Source organism: Dysidea avara, chromosome 2, assembly GCF_963678975.1.
Source record: "Dysidea avara chromosome 2, odDysAvar1.4, whole genome shotgun sequence".
Lineage (NCBI taxonomy): Eukaryota > Metazoa > Porifera > Demospongiae > Dictyoceratida > Dysideidae > Dysidea > Dysidea avara.
The window spans coordinates 14,870,465-14,894,957 of NC_089273.1; the positions used below are offsets into that span (position 1 = coordinate 14,870,465).

General features: G+C 37.0%; 1 protein-coding gene and 5 long non-coding RNA genes across 17 annotated transcripts in view; 3 read left to right on the top strand and 3 right to left on the bottom strand.

Annotated features, from left to right (window-relative positions):
- LOC136247839 (low-density lipoprotein receptor-related protein 1B-like) overlaps nucleotides 1-902 on the top strand; it is a 101,783-nt gene extending 100,881 nt beyond the window's left edge. Inside the window, exon 20 of the mRNA XM_066039661.1 lies at nucleotides 381-902. Within this exon, the coding sequence (XP_065895733.1) occupies nucleotides 381-754 (374 nt within the window). The 3' untranslated portion in view covers nucleotides 755-902. The remainder of the gene's footprint in view (nucleotides 1-380) is intronic.
- Nucleotides 903-2,793: 1,891 nt separating this feature from the next.
- On the top strand, nucleotides 2,794-22,576 carry LOC136246682 (uncharacterized). The gene is made up of 3 exons (XR_010696745.1): nucleotides 2,794-4,089; nucleotides 4,137-4,518; nucleotides 21,963-22,576. It is a non-coding gene; the product is annotated as an uncharacterized lncRNA (long non-coding RNA).
- LOC136246681 (uncharacterized) lies at nucleotides 2,837-4,530 on the bottom strand. Of its 7 annotated transcripts, none has more exons than XR_010696741.1 (6): nucleotides 4,239-4,524; nucleotides 4,135-4,191; nucleotides 3,345-4,079; nucleotides 3,207-3,293; nucleotides 3,085-3,153; nucleotides 2,845-3,033 (listed from the first exon to the last, which is right to left on the bottom strand). It is a non-coding gene; the product is annotated as an uncharacterized lncRNA (long non-coding RNA). The 7 variants fall into 7 exon arrangements; XR_010696744.1 differs by having other exon boundaries at nucleotides 2,855-3,033; nucleotides 3,345-3,435; nucleotides 3,799-3,837; nucleotides 3,898-4,524; XR_010696740.1 differs by having other exon boundaries at nucleotides 2,837-3,033; nucleotides 3,345-4,407; nucleotides 4,463-4,530.
- On the bottom strand, nucleotides 4,815-6,870 carry LOC136246678 (uncharacterized). 6 transcript variants are annotated; one of them, XR_010696733.1, is made up of 6 exons: nucleotides 5,757-6,870; nucleotides 5,587-5,704; nucleotides 5,425-5,532; nucleotides 5,230-5,374; nucleotides 5,110-5,178; nucleotides 4,815-5,055 (listed from the first exon to the last, which is right to left on the bottom strand). It is a non-coding gene; the product is annotated as an uncharacterized lncRNA (long non-coding RNA). The 6 variants fall into 6 exon arrangements; XR_010696734.1 differs by having other exon boundaries at nucleotides 5,230-5,271; nucleotides 5,326-5,374; nucleotides 5,425-5,709; nucleotides 5,757-5,880; XR_010696731.1 differs by having other exon boundaries at nucleotides 5,587-5,709; nucleotides 5,757-5,879.
- On the top strand, nucleotides 6,510-9,882 carry LOC136246679 (uncharacterized). Its single transcript, XR_010696736.1, has 3 exons — nucleotides 6,510-6,604; nucleotides 6,656-6,776; nucleotides 9,342-9,882. It is a non-coding gene; the product is annotated as an uncharacterized lncRNA (long non-coding RNA).
- On the bottom strand, nucleotides 11,500-21,829 carry LOC136246680 (uncharacterized). Its single transcript, XR_010696737.1, has 4 exons — nucleotides 21,670-21,829; nucleotides 13,671-13,789; nucleotides 12,944-12,995; nucleotides 11,500-11,757 (listed from the first exon to the last, which is right to left on the bottom strand). It is a non-coding gene; the product is annotated as an uncharacterized lncRNA (long non-coding RNA).
- Nucleotides 22,577-24,493: the final 1,917 nt, after the last annotated feature.

Consider the following 24,493-nt stretch of genomic DNA (forward strand, 5'->3'; position numbering starts at 1 on the left):
TTCATTGCTTATAGCCAGTGCTATAAGCAATGAATTAAAAAATGGCTGCTTTTAACAAAAATGCACTTTATACATGTACTTATGTGAGTAGGCAAGAGAAGAAATGTAAATGTACAAACAATTTTCCAAAACCATTACAAGAACCAGGCAATATACACTACTTGATATAGCACCCTGCATGCTACATAACTAAGCGCTTTTGTTTAGCACCTTGAATGTGTGCCTTATGTCTGATTTTCCATAAGGCACTAGGGAAAATGTTTTAACAATATATAAGTAGCATAGCTTATTATATATTATTATTGTAATTTTCCTCAGTATTTGAAACTCTTATATAGATTCTGTGCATTAATGTGTGACATACTATTTGTTACTTGCAGATGATGAAGACTCAAAAGTGACCACTGTAGCAGCAGTTGGAATAACTTTCATATTAACTTTAATTTTCTCCATTTCACTTGTACTACTGATAGTCTGCATATTCTCCAAGAAGAAGAAGAAGAGTGGTATTAAAAATGAAAATATCAGTGCACAGAATCCAACCGTCACGTCTACTGCTAAATGTGAACTTACTAACAAGAATAGTGAAGTGTATGAATTTCCTGATAATTTTGTTCCTTCAGAAGAAGCTAGATACCAGAGACATCCAGATAGTGTATTACAGAGAAATCCGGCATATGGTATTGATCAGTGTAACACCATAAAAGATGATCCTCAGTATGAGGAATCTCCAGTGTATGATTATCTGGATTAACCCAATTACAAAATAGTTCACACAACTTTTCAAACTTGCAATTGTTCATACTTTCATTTATCTAGCATATATATATTATGTATGTATGTATCTAGAATACACAGCCTTTTGTTGTCATTTCTACATACATCAGTATTTTTTTCTTTGTGATGCACAAAAATATAATATGCATGCAGTAGTTACAGTGGAACCTCAGTTATCTGAACCCCTTGGGACCAGGCGTGAATCAAAAGTGGGGTCCGGATAACTGAGGTTCCACTGTATGTACTGTAGTGCAAGTTCAAATCACTTGCTCCATCAGAGTTGCTACACTGTATGCAGTGTTGGGCAAGTTACTTTTTAAAAGTAACTAGTTATATATTACATATTACTTGCAACTGAACTATTTAGTTACAGTTACATATTACCCATAAAATAAAGTAACTATAATGATATTACATATTATATTACTTTGTGTCCACAGCCTTAAGCTGTCACGTGTGGAACTACCACCTTATCACATGACATGATTGCGTTGTTGAACAATGTGCAAATCTTGGTTATAAGTATGGAGCTGGTGAATAAGCTTCATTCAGTTGGCTTCATTACTTCGTTGTGGCTTGGCGTTACTCAGTGGATTATTAACGAGATTAGTAACTTCGTTACTTGTAGTAATAATATTACGTAATATTAGATTTGTTAAAGTAACTATATTACTTAGGTAATGCGTTACATTTGTAAGTAAAGTAACTTGAGTTATATTACCTGTTTTTATAACGTAGATACCACAAAAGTAATAATATTATGTAACGCGTTACTCCCAACACTGACTGTATGTCTTTTAATACATATTATAGATACTAAGACATAATATGATATTATTTATAATATTCAGTATACTACTGTAGCTGCTGTTCTAAGCTACGTCACTAACAAAGGAAGTTATAATTACAATGTAACCTCAGTTATCCAAACCCATTGGGTCCAAAAGTCTGAAAAGTCCATAATATCTCTGAAACTGTGTATAACCCTTGGTTTCCCAGCATTTTTCTCATACATTTTTTGTATGTCCTGGTAATCTTTTTCTGTGAGTAGATGGAAAGTTCTTTCTTTAAACTATTGGTTTTTATTTAGTTAGTAACCTCTAAGAACAGGTTAGAAATATAAATTTCTTTAAAAGGATCTTGTTCGTGCCTGCAGGAAATATATTGGCTATTTGTATTCTTATTCTTTCACGAGCTAGTAAACAACCTTATTCTAATCATGAAAACATCACAGAATATGCTTTATGATTCCAATTTTTTTTCTACAGGTAGCTGAATGTTGTGGCTATCCACTGAAATACCAATGATTCCTAATAGAGTAGTCATTGTATGTAGTAAAAATCATTGAAAATATTTTAATTGTGCCACAATCCTAATTAGATTATTTTGTGATCATGCCCATGCTTTCAACTGATCACTGGGGTGTAGAGAAGTAGTGCAGAAAATTTCATGATGATAGCTAAATGTATGAATGAGAGTATAAAGCAATTGTGAAGTAAAGAACATCTTTAACAATTTCAGTTTTATCAACTACGTACCCTAATAAGACAGTCAATACTCTAATAAAGCAGTTATTTCCCTAGTTCGGTTAATTGAGAATCATGAAGAAAGCTCAGAATAATAAGGTCTATACCAGTCTTCATTAGATGAAATAATACAGCATATGTGACTGAGCCTGCGAAAATAGGGCATGTGGGCACATGATTTTTTGCCTACTTTTTCAAACTTCCTTGACTCATAACTTTTTATACCAAAATGCTATGGCAATGAAACATGTAGCACTTAGTATGAATTTAATTGGCTTCATGATGCAAGTCACATAATGCAAATATTCTGTTTCAGTACTGAGTTATGACCTTTAGTGTGACAGGGTGTAGTTTGTGCCCACATGCCCTGTTTTCGCAGGCCCGGTCACATATATTATTAGATTAGGACTTTACTATAACAAGCTTATTGAATACATTTAAGACAGTCATATACGTATATTAGAAATTAAATCACTAGTATAGTGCTGTGTATTATCAGACTATACTAAGCCTATTTCAACCATATATTGGCTACTATACTACTATACTTTTTTACTTTCCTATAATCTGTGGCTAACTTAATTAAATAATTGCTATAATTGTATTTATAAAAGTAATGAATTTAATTCTGTAAATATGTTAAAACCACAATAGGTACAGCTAGTAAATCAATGTCTCCTTGGCCATGTCAGTATCAAATCAATTTCATCATTTATCAGTCTTTATCCAACTGCAGCAGGTAAGAGAGTAAATACAATTCACAAGTTCCATTACTAAATACCTCTATTATCATCACCATGTAGAACTCTGTGACAATCTGTTAGTCATCTGGTAGAACTGTCCCACAGCTCTAATACAAAGATGGTAAATGTTATGTGTATTCTGGACAATCGTTGGACTTACAGTTTGTAACAATAAGAATCTCATAAAATCGAGACCTTTTCTGGAACCTAGTATTACCATATAGAATGGAAGGTAGGTCCCACAACTCTATTAAAGATGGTAAATATAATGTGTATACTGAACAATCATTGTACTTACAGTTTGCAACAATCTTGTAAAACAGACCAAGTCTGAGACTGACAATCCATGTAGAACTAAGACAAGTCTGATAAGACCAGGTCTCACAACCCTAAATGGAGGCAAACAAAATTCATATTCTGGATTACTTGGTATACTCACAGTTATCAGTGAGTCTAACCAGACATAAAATGGCCACTTAGTACATGACTTTTTTGGGTAAATAATGATATCAAGTTGTAACTAGCAGGTATGGTTATAAAGTGTTAAAATAAGTACATTCAAGCATTGATTTATGTTAAATCCGTATTCTTTTGGCTAATGTACAAGCATACCTACTAGTTAGAGTTTGATATATTCGCTCTTGGCTGAGATATAACCATTCCAAAATCTTCGTCTGACATTTGCCCATACCCAAAACTCGCAAAAATACTCCTACCATGTGGCCATTTATATGTCTGTTACGTATGCTCACAAGAAGCATCTTATACACTGTCCAAGAATCTTGTAATCACTAAGTACAATAGAAACAAGACTAAATATAATATAATTTACATACTCTCAGTGGACCTACTTTTGTTAGCAATATAAACATGGTCAGTGAAATAAGGAAAAACAAGATGGAACAGGTATTTGAAAGCACTCAACTCATTTACAGTGCCAGGCATACATGCCATCAGCTGTTGATAAAAAGTAGCAGAAAACATCAAGAAATGAGACCGGTTCCCAGAAGAAATGAGACCAGTTTTCACAAACCTAAACGAAGGTAAATATAAATTGTATACTGGACACTCTCAGTGTGCTTACTTACAGATGTTAGCAATAAGAAGAATCTCCTAGAACTTATTATAGACTAAGTCTGTAATTCCTACCCCATTGAAAAGAAAATGAATAAAATCACAATCAGGCACTTACAGCTGTAAGTAATTAGAAGATGAGGTTGAACAATTCCGTGATAAAAGAATAAAACTGTCCACATAATTAACATTATGGTCATTACCAGATTCTTCAAAGGAAGCAGCTGCCATTGAAGGAAACTAACACTGCAGATGTTGTACACTGACAACCTGTAGAACTAAGAGGTCTGACAAGAAGACATATTATACAATATCATAAGAGTAGACCATGCATACTCTTACCGTTGATGGCTGCTGAACTGTGTCCACTTGTCATCTGCCATAAGCTGAGATAACAGGTTGTAATACATACACAGCAACACCAAAGTTGAATCATTTGCAGGCCATTGTCATACAATAACAATAACAATTTAATACAGCTAAACCTATTATACACTGTTAAAAAGAACGTGTGCCCACCACACAAAATCTTGTGTGTAACACTTGCAACTTATTTCACACATTTCCTTGTGTGCTTAGCACACAAAATTTGTGTGGTGGGACCACATATTTTTGTGTACCCCGTACATGACTTTTGTGTGTCTAGCACATGACAGCCATGTGATGCATACATGATTTAGGTGTTTCCCCCACGCTAGCTTTGTGTTATTTACTATAATACAATACCTTAAAGCAATAAAAAACATACAATAAAAGGTACAACTTGTGATGTATGTATTTGGTCTGTTTTGTAGACACCAGAATCAGGTGGGTAGGAGTAACATGGGCGGCTAGTCACAGACACCCCTCTACCATCTTGAGTGAGGAAGTATGTGGTCCCAACCGCCATCTAGAGAAGCTCCTTCTGTCAGCACCAAGCTTGACTTTATTTTACACTGCATAAAAAATGTAGCAATAATGAACATACCTTGAGTACACAATGTTCATACCTCAAACATCGCAAATATCAGTTCATCTTTGGGCATGACATCACACACACACACACACCAGATCTTGCTCTGTTAAATGCAATAAAGTCACAATGGACACAAAAATAAGAATCTTATTACCTCAGTCAAGGACTCCGAGTCTATAAAGTGGTTCATCTCAAACTTGCATTAATATCAATTTGGTAATACTTTGTATAGGAAATAGCACTGGCGTACCGGTTTCGGCTGTATAACTGTACAGTTGAATTTGGTCATTATTTTCTTCCTGCATCAATGAAGTTACATGACTACAACAGCAGTAGGTCGGTGACTCACCAATGGAGTGGACAAACCCATCGTCAATGTAATTTGGTTACATCAGTGGAATATCAGTGATGGGGCGTATGGTGGTAAACTCTTCAGGAATGTATGGAACATTGCCACCTAAAAAAACACGTGAGTAGCTACAAACAATTTAAATTTTAATGGAAAACCAACTTTATAACAGCTTGAGTACTAGTTATACAAAAAGAACTGTCGTTTGCTTCTTCCAAGCTGCAGCCTGTATGAAGTCTGCATTATCCAGAACACGGCAATTCCACAATTCTAGAAACACCTACACTGACGTTACGGCTGAGTACCAGGTTTGCCACAAGTACAAAACTTACACGCTGGAACTGTGTGGTTTACAAAAACAGTAATTCTTGGTAACAAATTTCCACGTCAGCTACAGCGAGACTGAGCAGCAGAGCTAGGCTCAATGGCGGATCCAGGATGGGGCATTTGGGGCAAATGCCCCCCCCCCACCCTCCCTAACCTAGTGGAGGAGCCAGCCATACTTCTGATTAAAATAGCAACTAAACTTTGTCAGGCCAAGAAACTCATGAAAATATGCACATTTTACTAGCATTTATTACAATTTCACCTGAAATCAAAACGAACCAAAGTCAAACTAACAGTGAAATTGTCTTTCAGCACCTTCGTACGTACTAAGCGCCTCTAAAAATAATTATCGCGTCGCAGTTGTTTAAGACATTCAGGGCCTTTAAAACAACTTGTAAGACTTTACAACTATCTGAAAAGGCCAAAATGGTAAAAATCAACAGTGAGACACTACTAAGAGGTGATTATTTGCTACTTCAAAAATGCAGCACTGAACTAGAGAATCTGGCTCTCCCCAACCACTTACAACTTAGCCTGTTTGTGCCCCTCCCCTTGCCAACTCCTGGATCCGCCCCTGAGGCTGGGTCAGTTCTGACGCCGCAGTACGGTCACTTCAGTACGGCATAGCACTTCCAGTCATTAACAACAGCTGAGGTCCAACTAAGGCGACTATTCATTAGTGAAGAAAAGCAACGCAAACTCTAGCTGTCGGAGCCCGTCAAGTAACCAAGGAAACTAAAGTTCCCGGTAATATTACACAAAAAAGTGCGGTTAGCGTGTAAAAAATATTAGATTTTGGTACCACTCCAAAATCAGCCTTGCAGTATGTTGCTGTGATTAAAGACTTCGAAAGGTGAGTGATTACATCAGCATCAAACCTGTTTGTTATACTCTCGATTTTCAGTACGGTGGGTGTCCGAGAACAGGACTCGAGATATGCGATCGAGACTGTCAGTCGCCTGAGCAGTGAGATGCCAGCTGAGACATCGATTTTTTTGTTCGGTTCGAGGAAAGCTGTATAACAGGTTCGTCTAATAAGTGGTGTTTGCTTGTAAGCGGTAGTTGGCTTACATGTTGTGACAAGAGCACGTCCATTGAACACACGTGATACGTACCTGCCTTGATGCAACTAATTTCTGTCACTATTTCTTGGGAATGGCTTGGTAGGCAGCAGCAAAAAATTAAGCCTTGGCTGATTGCTCATGAGGGGTCTTGGCATGCAGTAGCTAGTTGCTTCTTCCTATAGCAAGAGTTCGTAATAAACTAGTGTTTTTAAGACTTGTTATTTTCATTAAAAATGCAGTAGAGATCCAAGCTATAAAAAGTACTGAAACAAGAGATGAGCAGTGTTGGGAGTAACGCGTTACTTATGTAACGCGTTATGTAATATTATTACTTTTGTGGTAACAAAGTAATATAACGAAATATGCTATAAAAACAGGTAATATAACGCAAGCTACTTTACTTACAAATGTAACGCGTTACCTAAGTAATATAGTTACTGTAACGAGTCTAATATTACGTAATATTATTACTACAAGTAATGAAGTTACTAATCTCGTTAGTTATCCCTGAGTAACGCCTAGCCACAACAAAGTAACGAAGCCTACTGAATGAAGCTTATTCACCAGCTTCTTACTTATAACCAAAATTTGCATATTGTCCAACAACGCAATCATGTCACGTGATAAGGTGGTAGTTTCACACGTGACAGCTTAAGGCTGTGGACACAAAGTAATATAATATGTAATATTATTACAGTTACTTTATTTTATGGGTAATATGTAACTGTAACTAAATAGTTCAGTTACAAGTAATATGTAACTAGTTACTTTTACAAAGTAACTTGCCCAACACTGGAGATGAGTGATGGTATTACAGCGTAGCTCTATAAGAATATCCTTACATTGGCTTTCTCCCCAAGCTACAGTGTATACTGCAATACCATCATTCATCAACACGTGTGACTGTTCTATTAGGGTGTGTGCTGTATTAGAGTGTTTCGTGTCAGTTTCTAGCCTACCAAGGGGTGTGGCCATTATAGTACAGCCAGACCAATAAGTGGTATGGCATCCATGTTTGAGTAAATAGATTGTTAAGATGTATAGTGTATGCTGTCGACTTTTATGAGTCAACCTACTGTGAAGTTACAGGTATCCGGGTGTCCAGTACCTCTACAGTAGCGCAAGCACTTTAAATAATGTTGTGGTGTCTAAATATGCTGCTCAAGCAAAGTGTTGATACAGAAAATTAATGCCTCGAGTCAATGTGGTTTCATTGCATGAAGAAGATGAAGAATAGCCTGATTGAAGATAAAAGGAAGGCAGGCCGCACGCTCGTCAGAATCCCAAAAGGCACATCCTAGCTGGTGAGTTTAGCTTTGTTGTTGTGGTATAAAAGGTGGCCATGCGCTGCTTCGTTTGGCCTCTAGCCTTGTGACTGCAGGCTGTGAAACTAAAATTTAAGTATTGGTGATTTTTTTATAAAATAATTATATCCGGCCACCCATAAGTGTTTTGTTGTTTGTAATGCTGCATTTAATGTCAGATGGACTAAACTTTACTACTGTGTCACACAAATAATACGCATGATTGAGCTTGTTAACTGCCGACTAGTCACCAGTCAAACTGTTGGTCAACAATCAAAAATACAAGCACAATTTAATATGCGTGATTTTAAACTCTCACCATTTCATGTGCCTCACATTTTCCTTTCACTGCTGGGTATCTTCTCAACAACTTACTAAAGTCCTGATCAATTGTGCACAAGAACAGGTACAGTACTATTGTATAAATGTATGCTTAATCATACAGTTATATGGTAGTACTGTATGGTAAGGATTTGGATTTTCTTCCCCTTTCAAAATCATTCAAAAGCAGCCTCTTTTTACTTCAAAACAGTATGGTGGTATTAGTTACCAAGCCCAATGATTCCCTGATTATGGACAATGCTACAGGCTTCATTTCTTCACTGTTTGACATCGCTTCATCATGAGATGAACATGTTGCAACTACAGTGCTTGCATTGTGGACCTATATCTTTGTCCTTCTTTGTGTCCTAATTTTTTCTCCACAATTGTGTACATGTTGATTCATGCATATGGTAACTCATGAGTGGATGCATATGGCTATCACAGGAATCATGCGTAGTTTCTGAAGTGACTAGATTGATTGCAGAAGTGCTTCTCGTACTGTTCTTCATTTGTAATGCTGTGTAATGGGTAGAATGTTCATTCTTGAAAACAAAGTGGAATCACTTCTCAGTGGTTGGGGTGCAGTTTCTCTGTAGTGAATGAATAGGTTTCAGAGGCGCTTCTCTTACTACAGCTATTCTAGTAGACATTTCCTACTCCAATCATGACTCTGTATATGACTTAAGTAAGAATCAAATGTACACTAGCATAGCTGCACCTCCCTTGTTAGCTTTATAATTATATACTTACTGCTACATGTACTGTTTCTTGTCCTTAGGCTTAATTTGCTGTCTAAGTTCCTAATATCTGTGATTATAGATTCAGATTATAAGTTTTGTAACATTGAGCTTTGTGCAAAATATAGGTAATAAGAATTTTAATTGTGCATTGTGCATAGGGCCTTGCTTGATGGTGGTGCTGCAGTGATATCCTTAATTGCTGGCAAGCGTGTTCTAAAGAAGAAATGAAGTAGATCAGAGTTGTGGGAGCAGTTTATTATTGACAGCTTCATTAGAACAGTGACTGTTCAGCTTTTTTTTCTGATGTTTGGTAATCAGATAATTCACACCTCAAAAGATAACTACCGTATTGCCTCAAATAGTGGCCAGTCTCAAATAGTAACCTGGTCTCAAATAATGGTCTGGGTAGTTGTCTACACGTTTATTTCACTGAAGTAGCTTTTCACCCAAGCCACTGGGTCTGGGTGAAAGTTGCTCGAAAGAAATCAACGCCCGGGCCACTATTCGAGACAATACGGTATTTTTATATTATCTGTATACAATTCTTACTACTATTCAATGATCAGGAAGCACTATTACAGTGTTATACTATAGTGACTGGTAATACAGTTGAAGGCTTGAAACCAGACCAAGATTTTAGCCCAATTATCTTTTCCTCTCACATAACCAACCAACAGTAGTCAAAATCTAGGTTTTATTATATATACAACTTCATTTTAATTAAACCGCAATCTGATCCACATTACTATTTTGTGTATGTCTGTGTATGTGTGTGAGACTCATTTTTTGCTGGTAAGATCAAGTGAGGATCAACATACTCTAATACAACAGTCACCTTGAGGTGAAGTTGTAACTATGCTCTTAGAATGGGCAATTAGCAAACATTAATGCTAAGCAAAGGAGCATAATAGGTGAGAATAATAGAATTGTTGGAAAGAAAAATAGGGGGAAGAAGCAAGATAGACTCATCCAACAGCTTATGAGATGCCTCATAAACTCCTGATTCATCCATGCTCGGGTGTTTACAATATCCAAATATATAAGTGATGTGTAAAGTACACATCTTATGTCAATAATAGTGGTAATTGTTGCCTATGTGTCTTCTGTGTGAAAACATACTTCACCAATGTACTATGCAAAGTTGCAGAACCAAAGTTACCAAACACATCATCTAGTTAAAAGGTGAACTATTTGTGAACATGCAGTGTATGCAACTATTAATAAATATGACACACACTACACATGTGTAGGGTATTCCCTAAAGAGCAGTAGAGTGGTGCTGCACCGCTCTACCTTGTTTTGATGTGGTAAAAGGAATGTATATAATTAATAAATGACTGATGTTGGTAGTAAATTGACAATTTTGTTACTCTACTTTGCTGGGGAAAAGTCTGCATGTGCATATAATACACACCCACACTTGAAAACTACAGTGGAACCTGTCATAGTTGCCACCTGTATAGAAAGGCCACCTCTCCAAAAAAGCCAGCTTCAAATTCCCAATACTAACACACTAATCCACTTGTCTAAAGCAACCTATTAAGACCAAAATATTTTGTCCCAAAGATGACTGGTCCGCTGTAACCATAATATACATGTGGTCATGTCTACCCAGTGAAACAATGGGCTATCAGGTGCTACAAGTCAGTGTGGGCAAATTCTGGGAACAGGACTTTTATTAGTGCTGAAGGTCTGTAGGACACTTGGTCCAAAAGATATTAATTCCTTCTATAGGTACCATGTCTCGTGTGGTCACCTGAAGTCCCACCTCATCAACAGATACAGTACACACACAAATAGGCACAACACATACAGTACATGCAATACAGACCTACATTGCAGACAACAGACGCACACAGAGACATATACAGAACAATACACACACTACACATCCAATGCTATAAACTCAAAAGACCATAACTCAGTGTTTAAAAAATATATTAATCTGAAAGATTTTCCATCCGCTAAACTATGTTGTTGCTCACTATACTGACCAAATTTCAGTCAACACCTTTTTCCAATCTTAAGTTATGAGTCATCAAAGTTGGTTGCATGGAAGACCCCTTCTCAATATGTGACTGTTCTATTAGAGTATCTCAATCTTAACTGCTAGGCTAACTGTAATTCCCACATGAGAAATGCATATGTTGACCTTGGTTAAATCTTTGCCTCAAAGGTGATAAATTACAGTAGGCTCCTGTATATGGCACACATGCGAGATTAAGACCAAGCTCCACCAGGAAATCAATATAACAGCATCCTTCAACACATCCATGCATAGATGACTTCTCGAATACTGTATCATGTACTGCAATACAGAATGTTGACAAACTATAATTTTGTCAAAAAATGTTTAGAAAATTTTGCATGGTATACACATTACACAGAATACAGAACATTAAATGAACCATACTTCAGTACGATATTGATGACCTAAATCTTTACAAATTCAATTACATCATCATACACAAACTTTAATGTTTTGTTCTACTTGAGTGTTCTTTGAGTGAATGGACACTTGTTCTATGAGAGCTTTTCTGACCTGTTTTCTTTCTAAGGTCGCACGATTGGAATCTGTAGGAATAATATGGTGCACATTAACATCATTACAAACATGTGACCGGATCTGCAAAAACCCAACACAATAGCGCATTTTTCAAATACCTGTTTATTAAATATTTATAATCTACTTAGCCAAGTATACCTTCTGGCAAAAGTTTCAGCCTCATATACCAATAACTTTCGGAGTTACAGCCCTGCAAAGTAGCAACAACAGAAAATCGATTTGTACAGTAAGCATAGGGAAATAAATTACAGGTGCTAGCTTACTAAAACGGTTGTAACTTACGAACGAATTGACATACTGGGCTGAAATGTTCACCATCGTGTTTGCCATGGATAGGGGAATCATGTACTGGGTACGTTTGTCCTTCTATCACCCTTCTTCACTGCATACAAAGGAAAAATTTGTGAAGAGAAATCAATCACGTACGATCGCTTCGACGTGACGTAAACAAACTCTCATAACTTGCATATCCTTGGGTCTACTGGAGTGAAACAAAGATTTTCCAACTCCTCTTGAGTAGGCGAATAAGAAGATATCCAGGTTTTTATTGTTACTCCCTTCCTTTACTAAGAAAGAGGCATTCAAAAAATTTACAGAATTTTTTCAATAATACACAAATATTTCACCAAAAGTTCATAATATATATACTGAGGAGAGTATCCTACTCTCATATACCCCTGTAGAAGGGCATATCGTGAAGTTATGATGTAATACTTCTGAGTTTGCCTGTTTTTCTTTGTATAATTAATGATGTCATTAGTTGAACATGGTATTGATTGAACGCGTGCCTAACAACGTCTCTAGCTACCAAATTAATCTAAGCGTTTCTCACCAAACTACAATCGTTCCTTCATGGGTTAAGACCGCTTTGTAGGCGTTTCTTGTTAGGCCATTCGCAAATACGGCTATCCTAAGCGTCACGAGTGTGAAATGGTGCTAACGATTCTTGTACTTTTATGGCTGCTTGCACGTCACAAACCGCAACATCTTGTCGTCACGTCATAACTTCACGATACGCCCTTCTACAGGGGTATATGAGAGTAGGATACTCTCCTCAGTATATATATTATGAACTCGTGATTTCACCCATTGTTTTCAATTCTTTATACTGGAAATTTAGGCTTGCGCTATTGTGTCGTGTTTTTGCAGATCCGGTCACATATATACATGCACTCAAGAAGTATTGCTAGTTACCTGTTCATGATTTCTTCTGAAACTGTAACATGAAGGATCTCATATGAGTTTCCTGTAAATTTACACATCTTAAATTACGATTTAAAGATTGTGCAAACAAGAGATCATTATGAAAGGAAATACCCTTAGTAATTTAAATTATGAGCTGGTGCAAAAAGATTAGCCTGGCAAATAAATGTACATATTCAGTTGGGATGTACATTAAACCACCATACACTAGATTCCAGCATGTGGGAGTGTTGAAGTGATGCACTGGTTATAACTGAGACAGAGTGGCTGCAACTGTGTGATTAGTAAAGTTATCTTTATACCCAGTAGCGAAGCCACACAAAATAATTGGTGACAACAATCACAATTGGTATTATCAAATAGCCAAATACAGGGGTCCCTCCTGAGTCCATTATCGGCCATTGATTGACTGAAAATAAAACAGTAGAAATGAATGTTGTATTAGAATATTTTATCTAAGGTGTGCATTGTATTAGGGCAGGCAAACAAATGGGGCTTCATTTACCCAAACGTTTCGATTATTTGAATGCATTCAGGGTCCAACGAGTTTGGAAAATAGAGGAACCAGATTTTGACAAGATTTGATTTGACAAGTTGACAAAGGTGAACACTGTGTGCCATTCACATACATGACCCCCCAAACACACACAAATTATTCCTACACCCGTTTGATGCACTGAACAATCAAGCTGAACTTTAAGCCACAAAAATAACTCACAAGTGGCATGTGCCATTTTGGGTTTCATGAAATTTCTGCCCTTTGTCTCTTGTCTCGCCATTAAAGACTCCAACCTTACCAACCATCTTCTATGGCTGCACTGATAACCATTGGTTCTCCTACAGAAAACAAAGCACAGTGACCACACCTCCAATGACTATAATGTACCACCAGAGGATCACTCAAAAAGATGAACAACTTGTGATGTGAAGATTGGGTATACAGGCTGTGTGTATGTACATTATACATGTATCTATGCTATACATAACAGTGTATAACTGCGTTGAAGGGATCCAAGCAATAACAGATAGCAAACAGAGATACGAATGACAGTTCTATAACATGGCTCTGGAAAATCCCTACTTTTACACTGAACAGATTTTGATAACATGCCAAAACATGCTAGTTAATATTTATAAGCATGCTAGAAATTGTTCACTCAGATGTTCTATTTAATGCCCACCACACAGCATATTGTGTTTAAAACCATCGAGTTCAGTAGAGCTGAGCAATAGTTGTGTCTATCGATCATTGTGATAGCAAATAACAATATTATTATTGTGATAATGGTAGTATACAATTGTACTATCGTGATAATTATATTACACACGTCTGTGCTAAGTCAAAAACATGGATAGTACCATATAGCCGGAAAGTTTGGCAAATTGGGCAAGTGAATGACGTTTCGCCAAACTAAAATGCGCCAAATCGTTTGTCAATAAAAATCTGTATTAGCTCAACAAATTCACCAAACTTTGTTCTCGCCAAAATCCTATCTCGGCAAATTCGCCAAAGTTTCCTCCCTCCAAACTTTCCAGCTATACAGTATTAAAGTTGAAGAAACTGTAAAAGTCCTCACCACAAAAATTACAACTGTAGTACATAATTGTTTTTACTAATGGAGTGTAAGAAAAGCAGATATGTGGAGCGTAACGGGATTATTTATGAGTGTCTGTAACTGGTAGTGATATTGTGATACTGTTATCGTGATGATAGTGATAGTTGTACTAATGCTCAGCTTTAAAGTTCAGTTTAATTGTGATGCAGAAGTACTTCTATATCATTCTAAAAGGTAAAGTACTAATCCTTTAGTAACAGTGAGGCTGGTTCTCTGAAGTGACTATATAATTCTACCAGTGATTTACCCGCTACACATGTTAGTAGCTGTGAATTACATTTAACAGTTCTCTATTTTGCTTCAAAAGGACCTGAATACCCTTGGCACTCTCTTGGCAGATGAGATTTAACTGCACTGCATGTCCTTAAATATACTAGATCCAAACACCCTATTAATGTCAATTACTACCTTTATAGAACGATCTTGAGGACAACTAACCAGCATAAGTATAGAGTTCAATAATTCTCTATCATGGTCAGACCACATTACCAACACTGCCAACAAAGCTATGAACTCTCTCTCAAACATCACCTCCTAATAGTGTCAAAGCATCAGCATTAGTGCTCTGCGATATACCGGGTAATACTGTTTATCATACTGTTTATTGTGATAAATTATCATAACCGATTGTCATACTGTGACAGCCTTTGATAACCAATATATCAAAATACCAGTATATTAAGGTTACAGGTTAGGCTCTTAATAATAGGTTATTATTTTTCGATGCAATGATGATGATGCAATAGTGGTACCATAGAAACTCGAGCAGGTGTTAGTGAGAAGGTTGTTAATTTCAAAGTGTTGTATAGCCATGCGATAATAGCGGAGGAATCATACAAAGTGAGTGTTAATAATTTACTGAGGAAGGTAGTCAAGTGTAAAATTAAGTCCCATAAAATTGGTTGAACCAGCGTTTAGCGCTACTGCTTAATGTGGTTATTATTCATCAAAAATAGCAGCTATCAGCCAATTAGTACTAATTTTTTACGGTAGTGTCAATGGGTGGTTATATTATCTAAGTCCTGTCGTGGAGACTTTGTGGGAAAACTGACTAAAGGCTGGTTAGTTATCATATCTTTCAAGGATAAGGACAATTAGTTCTGCTACGGAAATACCGCAAGTCCACTACCGTGCTGTTACAATTTGATAACAACTCAATTCGTTTGTGGGGACCTACAGTTGTAGAAATCACTAAGTAATAGCTTGTTAATGCTAAATATCATGATGTGGCTTCCCATGAAACCAATCAACAGTTTCGCTGTTTAGTGCCTGCATTTCTGTACAAGCGCTTCCCTTGTTGAGTGTATCACCACTTATGTTATCACTTGTACATTAATATACCACGTATTTTTAGTATGTTCTTCCATGCAAAATGTTTAAAACAGAACTATAAGCAAAGCTCCTACAAAATTACTTATCTGGTAACCCGTAACCCTAATGAATACCTGTATAGGATTGATTTTAACCCAGCCTTTGCTGTTTATTTGTTGATGATTTAGCAGACATGCCCTAAAAAACTTGAGCTTGTCACATTACAACACATGCCTACTTGTACTTATATTTTAGGTTTTCCATACTAGGCTCAAGAAATGATGCAGTAGTTACAATAACAAGCTAACTATATACCGATATAGGGAGCCTGTATTCCGCGGAATACGGAATAGCATAATTACGGAATAAGCGAAAATCACATTCTAAATATTTTATTGTTTATAGCCTCTATAACATTTAATATACATTCCTCACCTCGTAGAGAACACAATCACGATGGCACCGATCCTCGGAGCGATCTTTAAATAGGATATGTACAAAGATATTCACTCTAGAACAATCTAACTAAGCTAAACTACTGTTAAATACACTTCACTACATAATAACTAGAAAACTAGAAGTTCTTTGTGCTATACTGTGCTCATACCAGCTGTCACACACGAGCAGCTAGCTAGCTAACAGGCCGAATAGTTTAGCCCTGAGGACAAAACAATCCACCCCCTAGGTAGCTACCCTGCATGCATGGAATAATCTGACCTTTTTTATAACTCTGTTACCTCAAATAAACTCGGAGAGTAATACTGCTTTCAGCTCCCAACATCAGAGCTCCAACCTCGGCTCTAACACTTCATATATAACTCTAATAAATTTGGGCAGTTACTCGTGTGTGACAGCTGGTATGAGTAAGTATAGCACAAAGGACTTCTAGTTTTCTAGTGATTGTGTAGTGAAGTGTATTTGATGGTAGTTTAGCTTAGTTAGATTGTTCTAGAGTGAATATCTTTGTACATATCCTATTTAAAGATCGCCCCAAGGATCGGTGCCATCGTGATTGTGTTCTCTACGAGGTGAGGAATGTATATTAAAATGTTATAGAGGCTATAAACAATAACAAAATATTTAGAATGTGATTTTTGCTTATTCCGTAATTCTGCTATTCCGTTATTCCGCTATTTCGTATTCTGCGGAATACAGGCTCCCACCGATATACCACAATATTTTCCTGTTACTAATACCAGTGTGCGAAATAACGTCCGGACACCGGACAATTTCCGGACAATTACATCATTTGGCAGGGCATAATTAACTTTGTCCGGAAAAAATGTCCGACCATGGCAGAAAGGCAGGAAAAAGGAAGTAATAGAAGTGTTACAAGGAAGACGGTGGAAAAATGGATTCGAGAGAATGATAAAACGTTAGACACCACCCTATGGCTGAAATTCGTCGTTGTTGCTGGGGACCGCGAGCACGTGTCAAAGTTAAAGTGCAGTATCTGTGGTCAGTTCCAAGAGCAGTTAATATCAATGCGGAACTATAACTCCGCCTTTGTGGAAGGAACAACTAATACCCGTGCTTCATCATTCAAGGAGCACGCCAGCACGGAAATGCATAAGCGCGCAATGATTTTATATAAGAAGGAGCACTCATCTAATGTTTGCGACTACGCTCCAATAGCAAGGGCCTTACTTCTACCATCAATGGATGAATTGACCAGGGCTAGATTGAAGCGAAAGTTTGAAATAGCTTACCTGATAGCAAAGGAGAAGATGTCATTTAAAAAGATGAAGACTCTTTGTGACCTAGAGGAAAGACACGGCGTTGATATAGGAGGAAGCTATCGTAATGACCATGCTTGTGCAACGTTCGTTGAATTCATTGGTGCAGACCTGAGGCACCAGTTGAGGAAGGATATTAACAAGGCTAGATTTTTTAGTATCCAGGTAGACAGTAGCACAGACTGTGGAAACATTGATGAAGAATTGTTTATGGTATTGTTCTTTGATGGATTGTCAGAAGATGGAAAGGTAATTGTAAGAGACAAGTTTTTTGCTGTACGACAACTCCGCCGTGGCACAGGGCAAGGCCTCTATGATTGTTTTAAACAAGCTATGGTTTATTTAGATATCCCACCTGCAGAATGGAAGCAGAAAATTATTGGCTTGGGGTGTGATGGTACTTCTGCAAATATAGGGAGTGGTGGACTGAAGGGCCACCTTGAAAGAGATATGCCATGGATTATAGTAAGCTGGTGTCTTGCACATAGATTAGAACTCTCCATCAAAGATGCGTTGAAGACCACATTCTTTGCAACAGTGGATGAGTTTCTGCTACAAATATATTATGTGTACGAAAAGTCTCCCAAGAAATGTGCTGAATTGAAAGAAATAGTGGAGGAGCTTAAACAATGTTTTGAAGATTGTGAATTGCCACACAAAGGAGGAGCAAGGCCTTTACGAGCTTGTGGCACCAGATTTGTGGCTCACAAGGTGGCTGCTTTATCACAAGTCATTGACAGGTTTGGTGCTTACCTTAGCCATTTGAAGTCACTGTCAGAAGATCGCGGTGTCAAATCAGTTGACAAACAGAAGTTGAAAGGTTACATTCTACGTTGGCGTAAATCCAAGGTCTTGCTTGGTTGTGCCTTCTTCCATGATCTGTTAAAGCCAGTGGGAATTGTTTGCAAAATTCTTCAAGAGGATGAGCTCTGTGTTGTTAGAACAGTTGAGGCCTTTGTAAAGACGAAGAGGTCACTGGATGAAATGAAATTGAAGTCTGTTGAAAATCTTCCTACAGTTAAGAAAGTCCTCACTCGAATTCAGTCAACAGATGTGGCAAGTATTGTGACTTATCAAGGTGTTAACTTGCATTACCACACTCAAGGCCTAGCATTTTTGAAGTCAAACTATCAAAGTTGGTTGGAAGCAGTTGACTCTTGTCTTGTTAGTCGATTGAAGGTGCAAGAGGAGCAGTTGCTTATTTTAACTCAAGCAGTAACGCTTTTGGCTACCCATGGGTGGGAGCGGGCCAGCACTCCTTCATTTGGTCATGCTTCACTGGAGGCAGTGTGTGACTGGTTTTCTATTCCTCTTGAGAAAGCTGGCATTGACATATCTTTGGTCCAAGAGGAATGGGACGACATGGTGGAATATGGCAAACAATACTTCAATTTAGTACAAGATGACTACAAGGTGGTGTGGTGGAAGGTTTTCAATTGTGTAGATGCCAAACGATGGAGCAATGTTTTAGGAGTAGTGGAATTGTTGTTCTGTCTACCTTTGTCCAATGGACACCTTGAAAGGGTGTTTTCACAGCTTAAGTTCATAAAGAATGACCGTCGTATTAATCTTACTGAGAACAGGCTTGATCAACTGCTTCGGATTGATTGTTGTGGTCCACCAATTGATCAGTGGGATCCTTCAAATGCCATTTCAGAATGGTATAAGGACAGAACAAGGAGAGTTACTGCTTCTACCAGAGGAACAACATCAAGCAGGGCTGGGAGAGAATCAGATGAAAATGATGATGATAATGAAGAGTTTTCTTTAGCTGCATGGAAATCTTGGCTTCAGATAAGCAGCAGTGAAGAGTCTGGATCTGAATCAGGTGATGATTGTGAAACAGAGGACCGTGCATGATGTTGTTATACCGTGTTTGCTGTTATAGCTTATCTGTAACTCATGTGTAATCAGCGTATCACTTAGACTAACTCACCAATAGTGTCACTATGTCAATTTAAATTAACTCCATTTTCTCCAGTTAAATGTAACATTGTCACTGTAAGTTGTTTACATTGTCCATTGTAATAATACATAAAATAAAATACAATACACTAATAGATACATACATTAATAAATGCACTGATACATTTTAATTTAAATGTCCAGGCAAATTCCTTGGTGTCTGCTCAATTCTCATATTGGCCTGTCACTTTGTCAGTACATGTCTGAAAAGTTATTTCGCACACTGTAATACCGAATTTCAATACCGCCGAGCAGTAATCAGCATACTTTAACATTTTCCAACCCATAATGGAGTATAGAGTTTGAGATCCCTAAACAGAGCAGATAATTATCCATTTCTGTACCATCTATAATGCATATAAAAATTCTAAGTACTTTTCTCACTGTGGAAAATGTTGACATGAGAAATGTTACTAGCCCAGTTAGTGCCATACCCACACCACACACACAATTGTTCATAAACCGATTTCAGAAACCAGTAACACACCCTACATCTAGTCTTTAGCTGGCTTCATAGCATGCACCTGGTTGAAATATATCTGGCTGGTGGACTACACTTGTCAACAATGAGGCGGAGCCTAAGAAGGGCCAGAATATTTCCAAACATTGGCTTGCAAGCCAACAATAGGGCTTGCATAAGACATATCATGCTTTACTGAACCTATAGAAGTACTTTGCTCTAGAAATTTACAACATACTTACTGTATACACAAAAATAAGAATGAAATTGAGCTTACAGCTTGTTACAGGCTTTAGAGGTTACGAAAGTCTATAACCTTGAAGAAAAGTTGAAAATAGATTATACTTAACTCACAACAAAATGAGAAGCTGTAGTCTTAAAGCTTAAGTCAAAAAATTCCCTACATGATACTGCTTTGAGCCAATTAATAATATACCAGTACATCAGCCTATTTGCATGGCTCACTTACATATACACTGTAGATATATCACAGGCCTTGTGTACTGGGCCTGCACAGGTTGTATCCTTTTCATTTTCTCTTATTTGCGTGTCTCTTCTCTTACTAGGGACTTTAGTGAGTTTTATCGCAAAAGACTCGTAGGGGAGCCTCCCAAACAGTTACTACAAAGAAGAATTAGTTAGTTATTGCTCAAGTCTTCAATCATGTGTATCCATGGCTCCAGATGTCAAGCTCTGGACACCCTGCATTCCCTGTTCCAGCAGACCACATACTTGCTGAGTCCAGGGTGTCCACTGTTTGTAATTTACCTAGGCTCCCTTCGCTCTATTCTGTTCTGTGGCTTCTGTATGTAGGTGTAGGTATAGGCACAACCTTTTAAACAGAACATCTTAGCATAGTGTTACAGTGCGCTGAATGGGCATGCCTTTAGGGCCGGTTCCTGTATCTTTTAAAACATAAAATAGAATATCCCATAATTTAACACCCAAATACTCTGGCAATCAGGCTGTTATTATAGTTTCTCAGTATCTCCTATAGACCTTGTGTGCACTAAGGCATGGCACTTTATTACATCATAAAATAAAGCATCCACCAACTTTTGAGGGCAAAAACATACACATTCTATATATTCTCAGAAAAAAATTTTTTAATACTAATACAAATTGAAGGAATCATACTGAAAGATATAGTGCTGCTATAAAGTTATTAGGTAATAAGTACATAACATACTTGTGCCATGGTGAGTTATTCCACTTAAAAAAGATTTATACTCAATACTTTTGCCCTAAACCATTGTGAAACCTGAAGCCGTAGCTTCGCTGCGTGGTGCACACAAGATCGTATCTAGCCATCATCGTACATATTTTTTATACTTCAGCAGGAATTAGGACCTGTGTAGCAGTGATGTAGCATACACTACCTTTAGCTGTGGTAATTATACAGTTAACCATGTGATTCCAAAAACTTTCAAGATTCCAAATAGCGCGCGTGTCAGTTCAATCACGGAAATTTGCGTAAGGTTTAAAGTCGCTACCATCGAGGCTACCATAAAGAAGACAGTTTCATAAGAACAGGAACTAAAACTGGTATGGAGTGTCGCAAAGGAGTCACTGGGCCTCCGGAATGTACGTGCATAAAGTATACAACCCAGCACACACATCGAAACATACCTCTCACAGCGATTGCTCTACTTTAGGACTGGTCAAGAATCATCCCTCCAGTTCACACCACCTTGTGTGTATCAGCCACACGCTAGACTGGGTACCGCACACGGACTCGTGTGGCAGCCACACAAAATTGAATCGCGTGACCGTCACACTGGCACGTGTGAGCAGGTGGGCGTGTGGCTACCACACGATATGCGTGTGTCAGGCACAACCCATTTTTAACAGTGTACAAGCTATCGTTTTAGTCTAATACCTACTCATCTATATAGAGCTTTTTTTTATCACTGCCATCGTAGGAATTGTCCACCACGCCGCCACTTCAACACTACAGCCAGCAGGGATGTACAGTTGTGGTCTATAGCTATCATCGTGCGGAGCATGGCTCATTGGACGATGGTGCCGATCCGCTGTGCACACTCTCTCCTCGAGATACACTTTCATGATCACTCACATTTACAACCTCTGATACAACAATAACAACAAAGATGGTGACTTGATTGCATTTGCTATGCATGCACACACCACTGACCCCTTCAATTTTAAACAAACATTACTATGAACTTTTGCAGGTGTGCTAACTGTGCAAGAAAATCTGGATTTGTATGACTATTAGAAAGAATTGATTGAATAATTAATTTTTCTGGTATTATATACTTTGCCGTATGAAAATGTGTGAGTATGAAATTATCACAACAAAGCTAGGTATATATATATATAGTGATTAACAGAAGTGTACTTATTGTAAAATCAAAATAACTTTGTTTGATATAGTAAAAAATATCTTACGTAAGTCATGTGCTGTCTGTATAAACAAAAGTCAATGAATAATGAGATGGTGAAGCTAAAAAGTTATCACATTTAGTTAAGTAAACAAAGCCATACAAAGAATGTGTATTGAACTAAAGTATAATCTGTTTCCAATAATATAAGATGGGATTTATACTAAAGTATAAGATAGTTAGTATAATGCAAGACTATACTGAGATTATTTGTATAGTTTAAGCCATTAGATATACCGTCTTATATTCCTCTTTTTTTCACAGTGAATCCAGATAAATAGGGCTGAAAAACTGAGGTTCCACTGTATACTGTCATTTAGTAACAATTCATAATAAAATTACACATTAATTTTATGCTTAATAGTTGTAGCTTTGAAACATTTGAAAGTTGTGAAATAAATGAGAAAATAAACAAGTAGTACAGTATAATAGGCTGAATGTGCTGGCAATTCCAAAAAAAACTTGAAAATAAACTTAAGTTTAAAAAGAAATGCACACACATCCAAATTTAGAATGCAATTCATCCCATACCCATCTCACTGCTTACCTCTTGGTTTCCCAAGTATTGTGCAACATTTACACTACTTCACATATTGCTTTATATCTCATTCATACATTTAGCTATCATCATGAAATTTTCTGCACTACTCTACACCACAGTGATCAGTTGAGAGCATGGGTGTGATCAGTAAATAGAATTGTGGCACACTTAAACATTAAATATTTTCCATAATTTTTACTACATACAATGACTGTTCTATTAGGAATCTTTGTTATTTCAGTAGTTAGCTACAACATTAAGCTACCTGTAGAAAAAAAATGGAATAGAAAAGCATATTCTGAGATGTTTTCATGACTAGAATAAGGTTGTTCACTACCGCATAAGAATAGGAATACAAATAGCCATTATTGCCTGAAGGCATAAACAAAATCCTTTTAATGAAAATTTTATTGTTCTTAGAGGTTATATACCAACCAAATAAAAACCATTAGTTTAAAGAAAGAACTTTCCATCTACTCAGAAAAAAGATTACCAGGACATACAAAAAATGTATGGGAAAAAGGTGCTGGGACACCAAGGCCTTTGTTTCAGCATGACCGAGCTACAGTATGAGCAATTGAACATCATAATGCACACTTGTCTGTTGCATGTGCCCACACTAGGGACCCGCCGATTATGCTCATAATTTTACCTATTATGCTATGCTGCACTGCTCAAAAATTTACCTATTATGCTTAAATTTATGCTCAATACTTACCCATTATGCTCAAATTATGCCCAATTATTTATGCCTCAGTTCTCATGCTCTGCTAATAGTTTCCAATTTATGGATAAATAATAAGTGGCTGAAGCACAAACTCACTTGTCAAAATGCATATCACAGAAAAGATCGATATACTCTAATAGAACAGTCAGCTATGTGATTGTTCTATTAGAGTTACTGACTGTTCTATTAGAGTATATCGATCTTTCTGTGATAGCTATTTTGATAAGCAAGAATTCATACTATTACACAAATATTCTACCTATTATGCTAGCATTATGCTCAATGCTTTCAGACACCTATTATGCTCATAATTATGCCAGCATAATCGGCGGGTCCCTAGCCCACACTGGCTTTACTTGCATGGCTGCATGATGGTTGGGATGGTATTTAATTACATATATAGATATATTGCTGGCTATATCTTTGTCCATTGTGCTTTTAATAATAACTTGTGATGCAATATTTATTTTCAGAAACTTTTGTGTGCAGACTAATGCTATGTAAACAGGCTAGCTTTTCTTTTTATTTTCCCATTGTGCTTTTATTAATTGCCTGTGGTGCAATAATTATTTTCAGAACATTTTATATACGATGTAAACAGGTTAACTTTTTTGTTTTTGATTAGTGCTTTTGTACACTTGAATTTAATATGCCTAATGTTTTTTTCTCTGTATTTTGTGTTTTTATTTGTACTGCTAGCTAGTTGTATACTGTATAAAACTGTACCATATTATACAATTTCCAAATATATAGCAACAGAAATCTTTCTATTAAACTAAC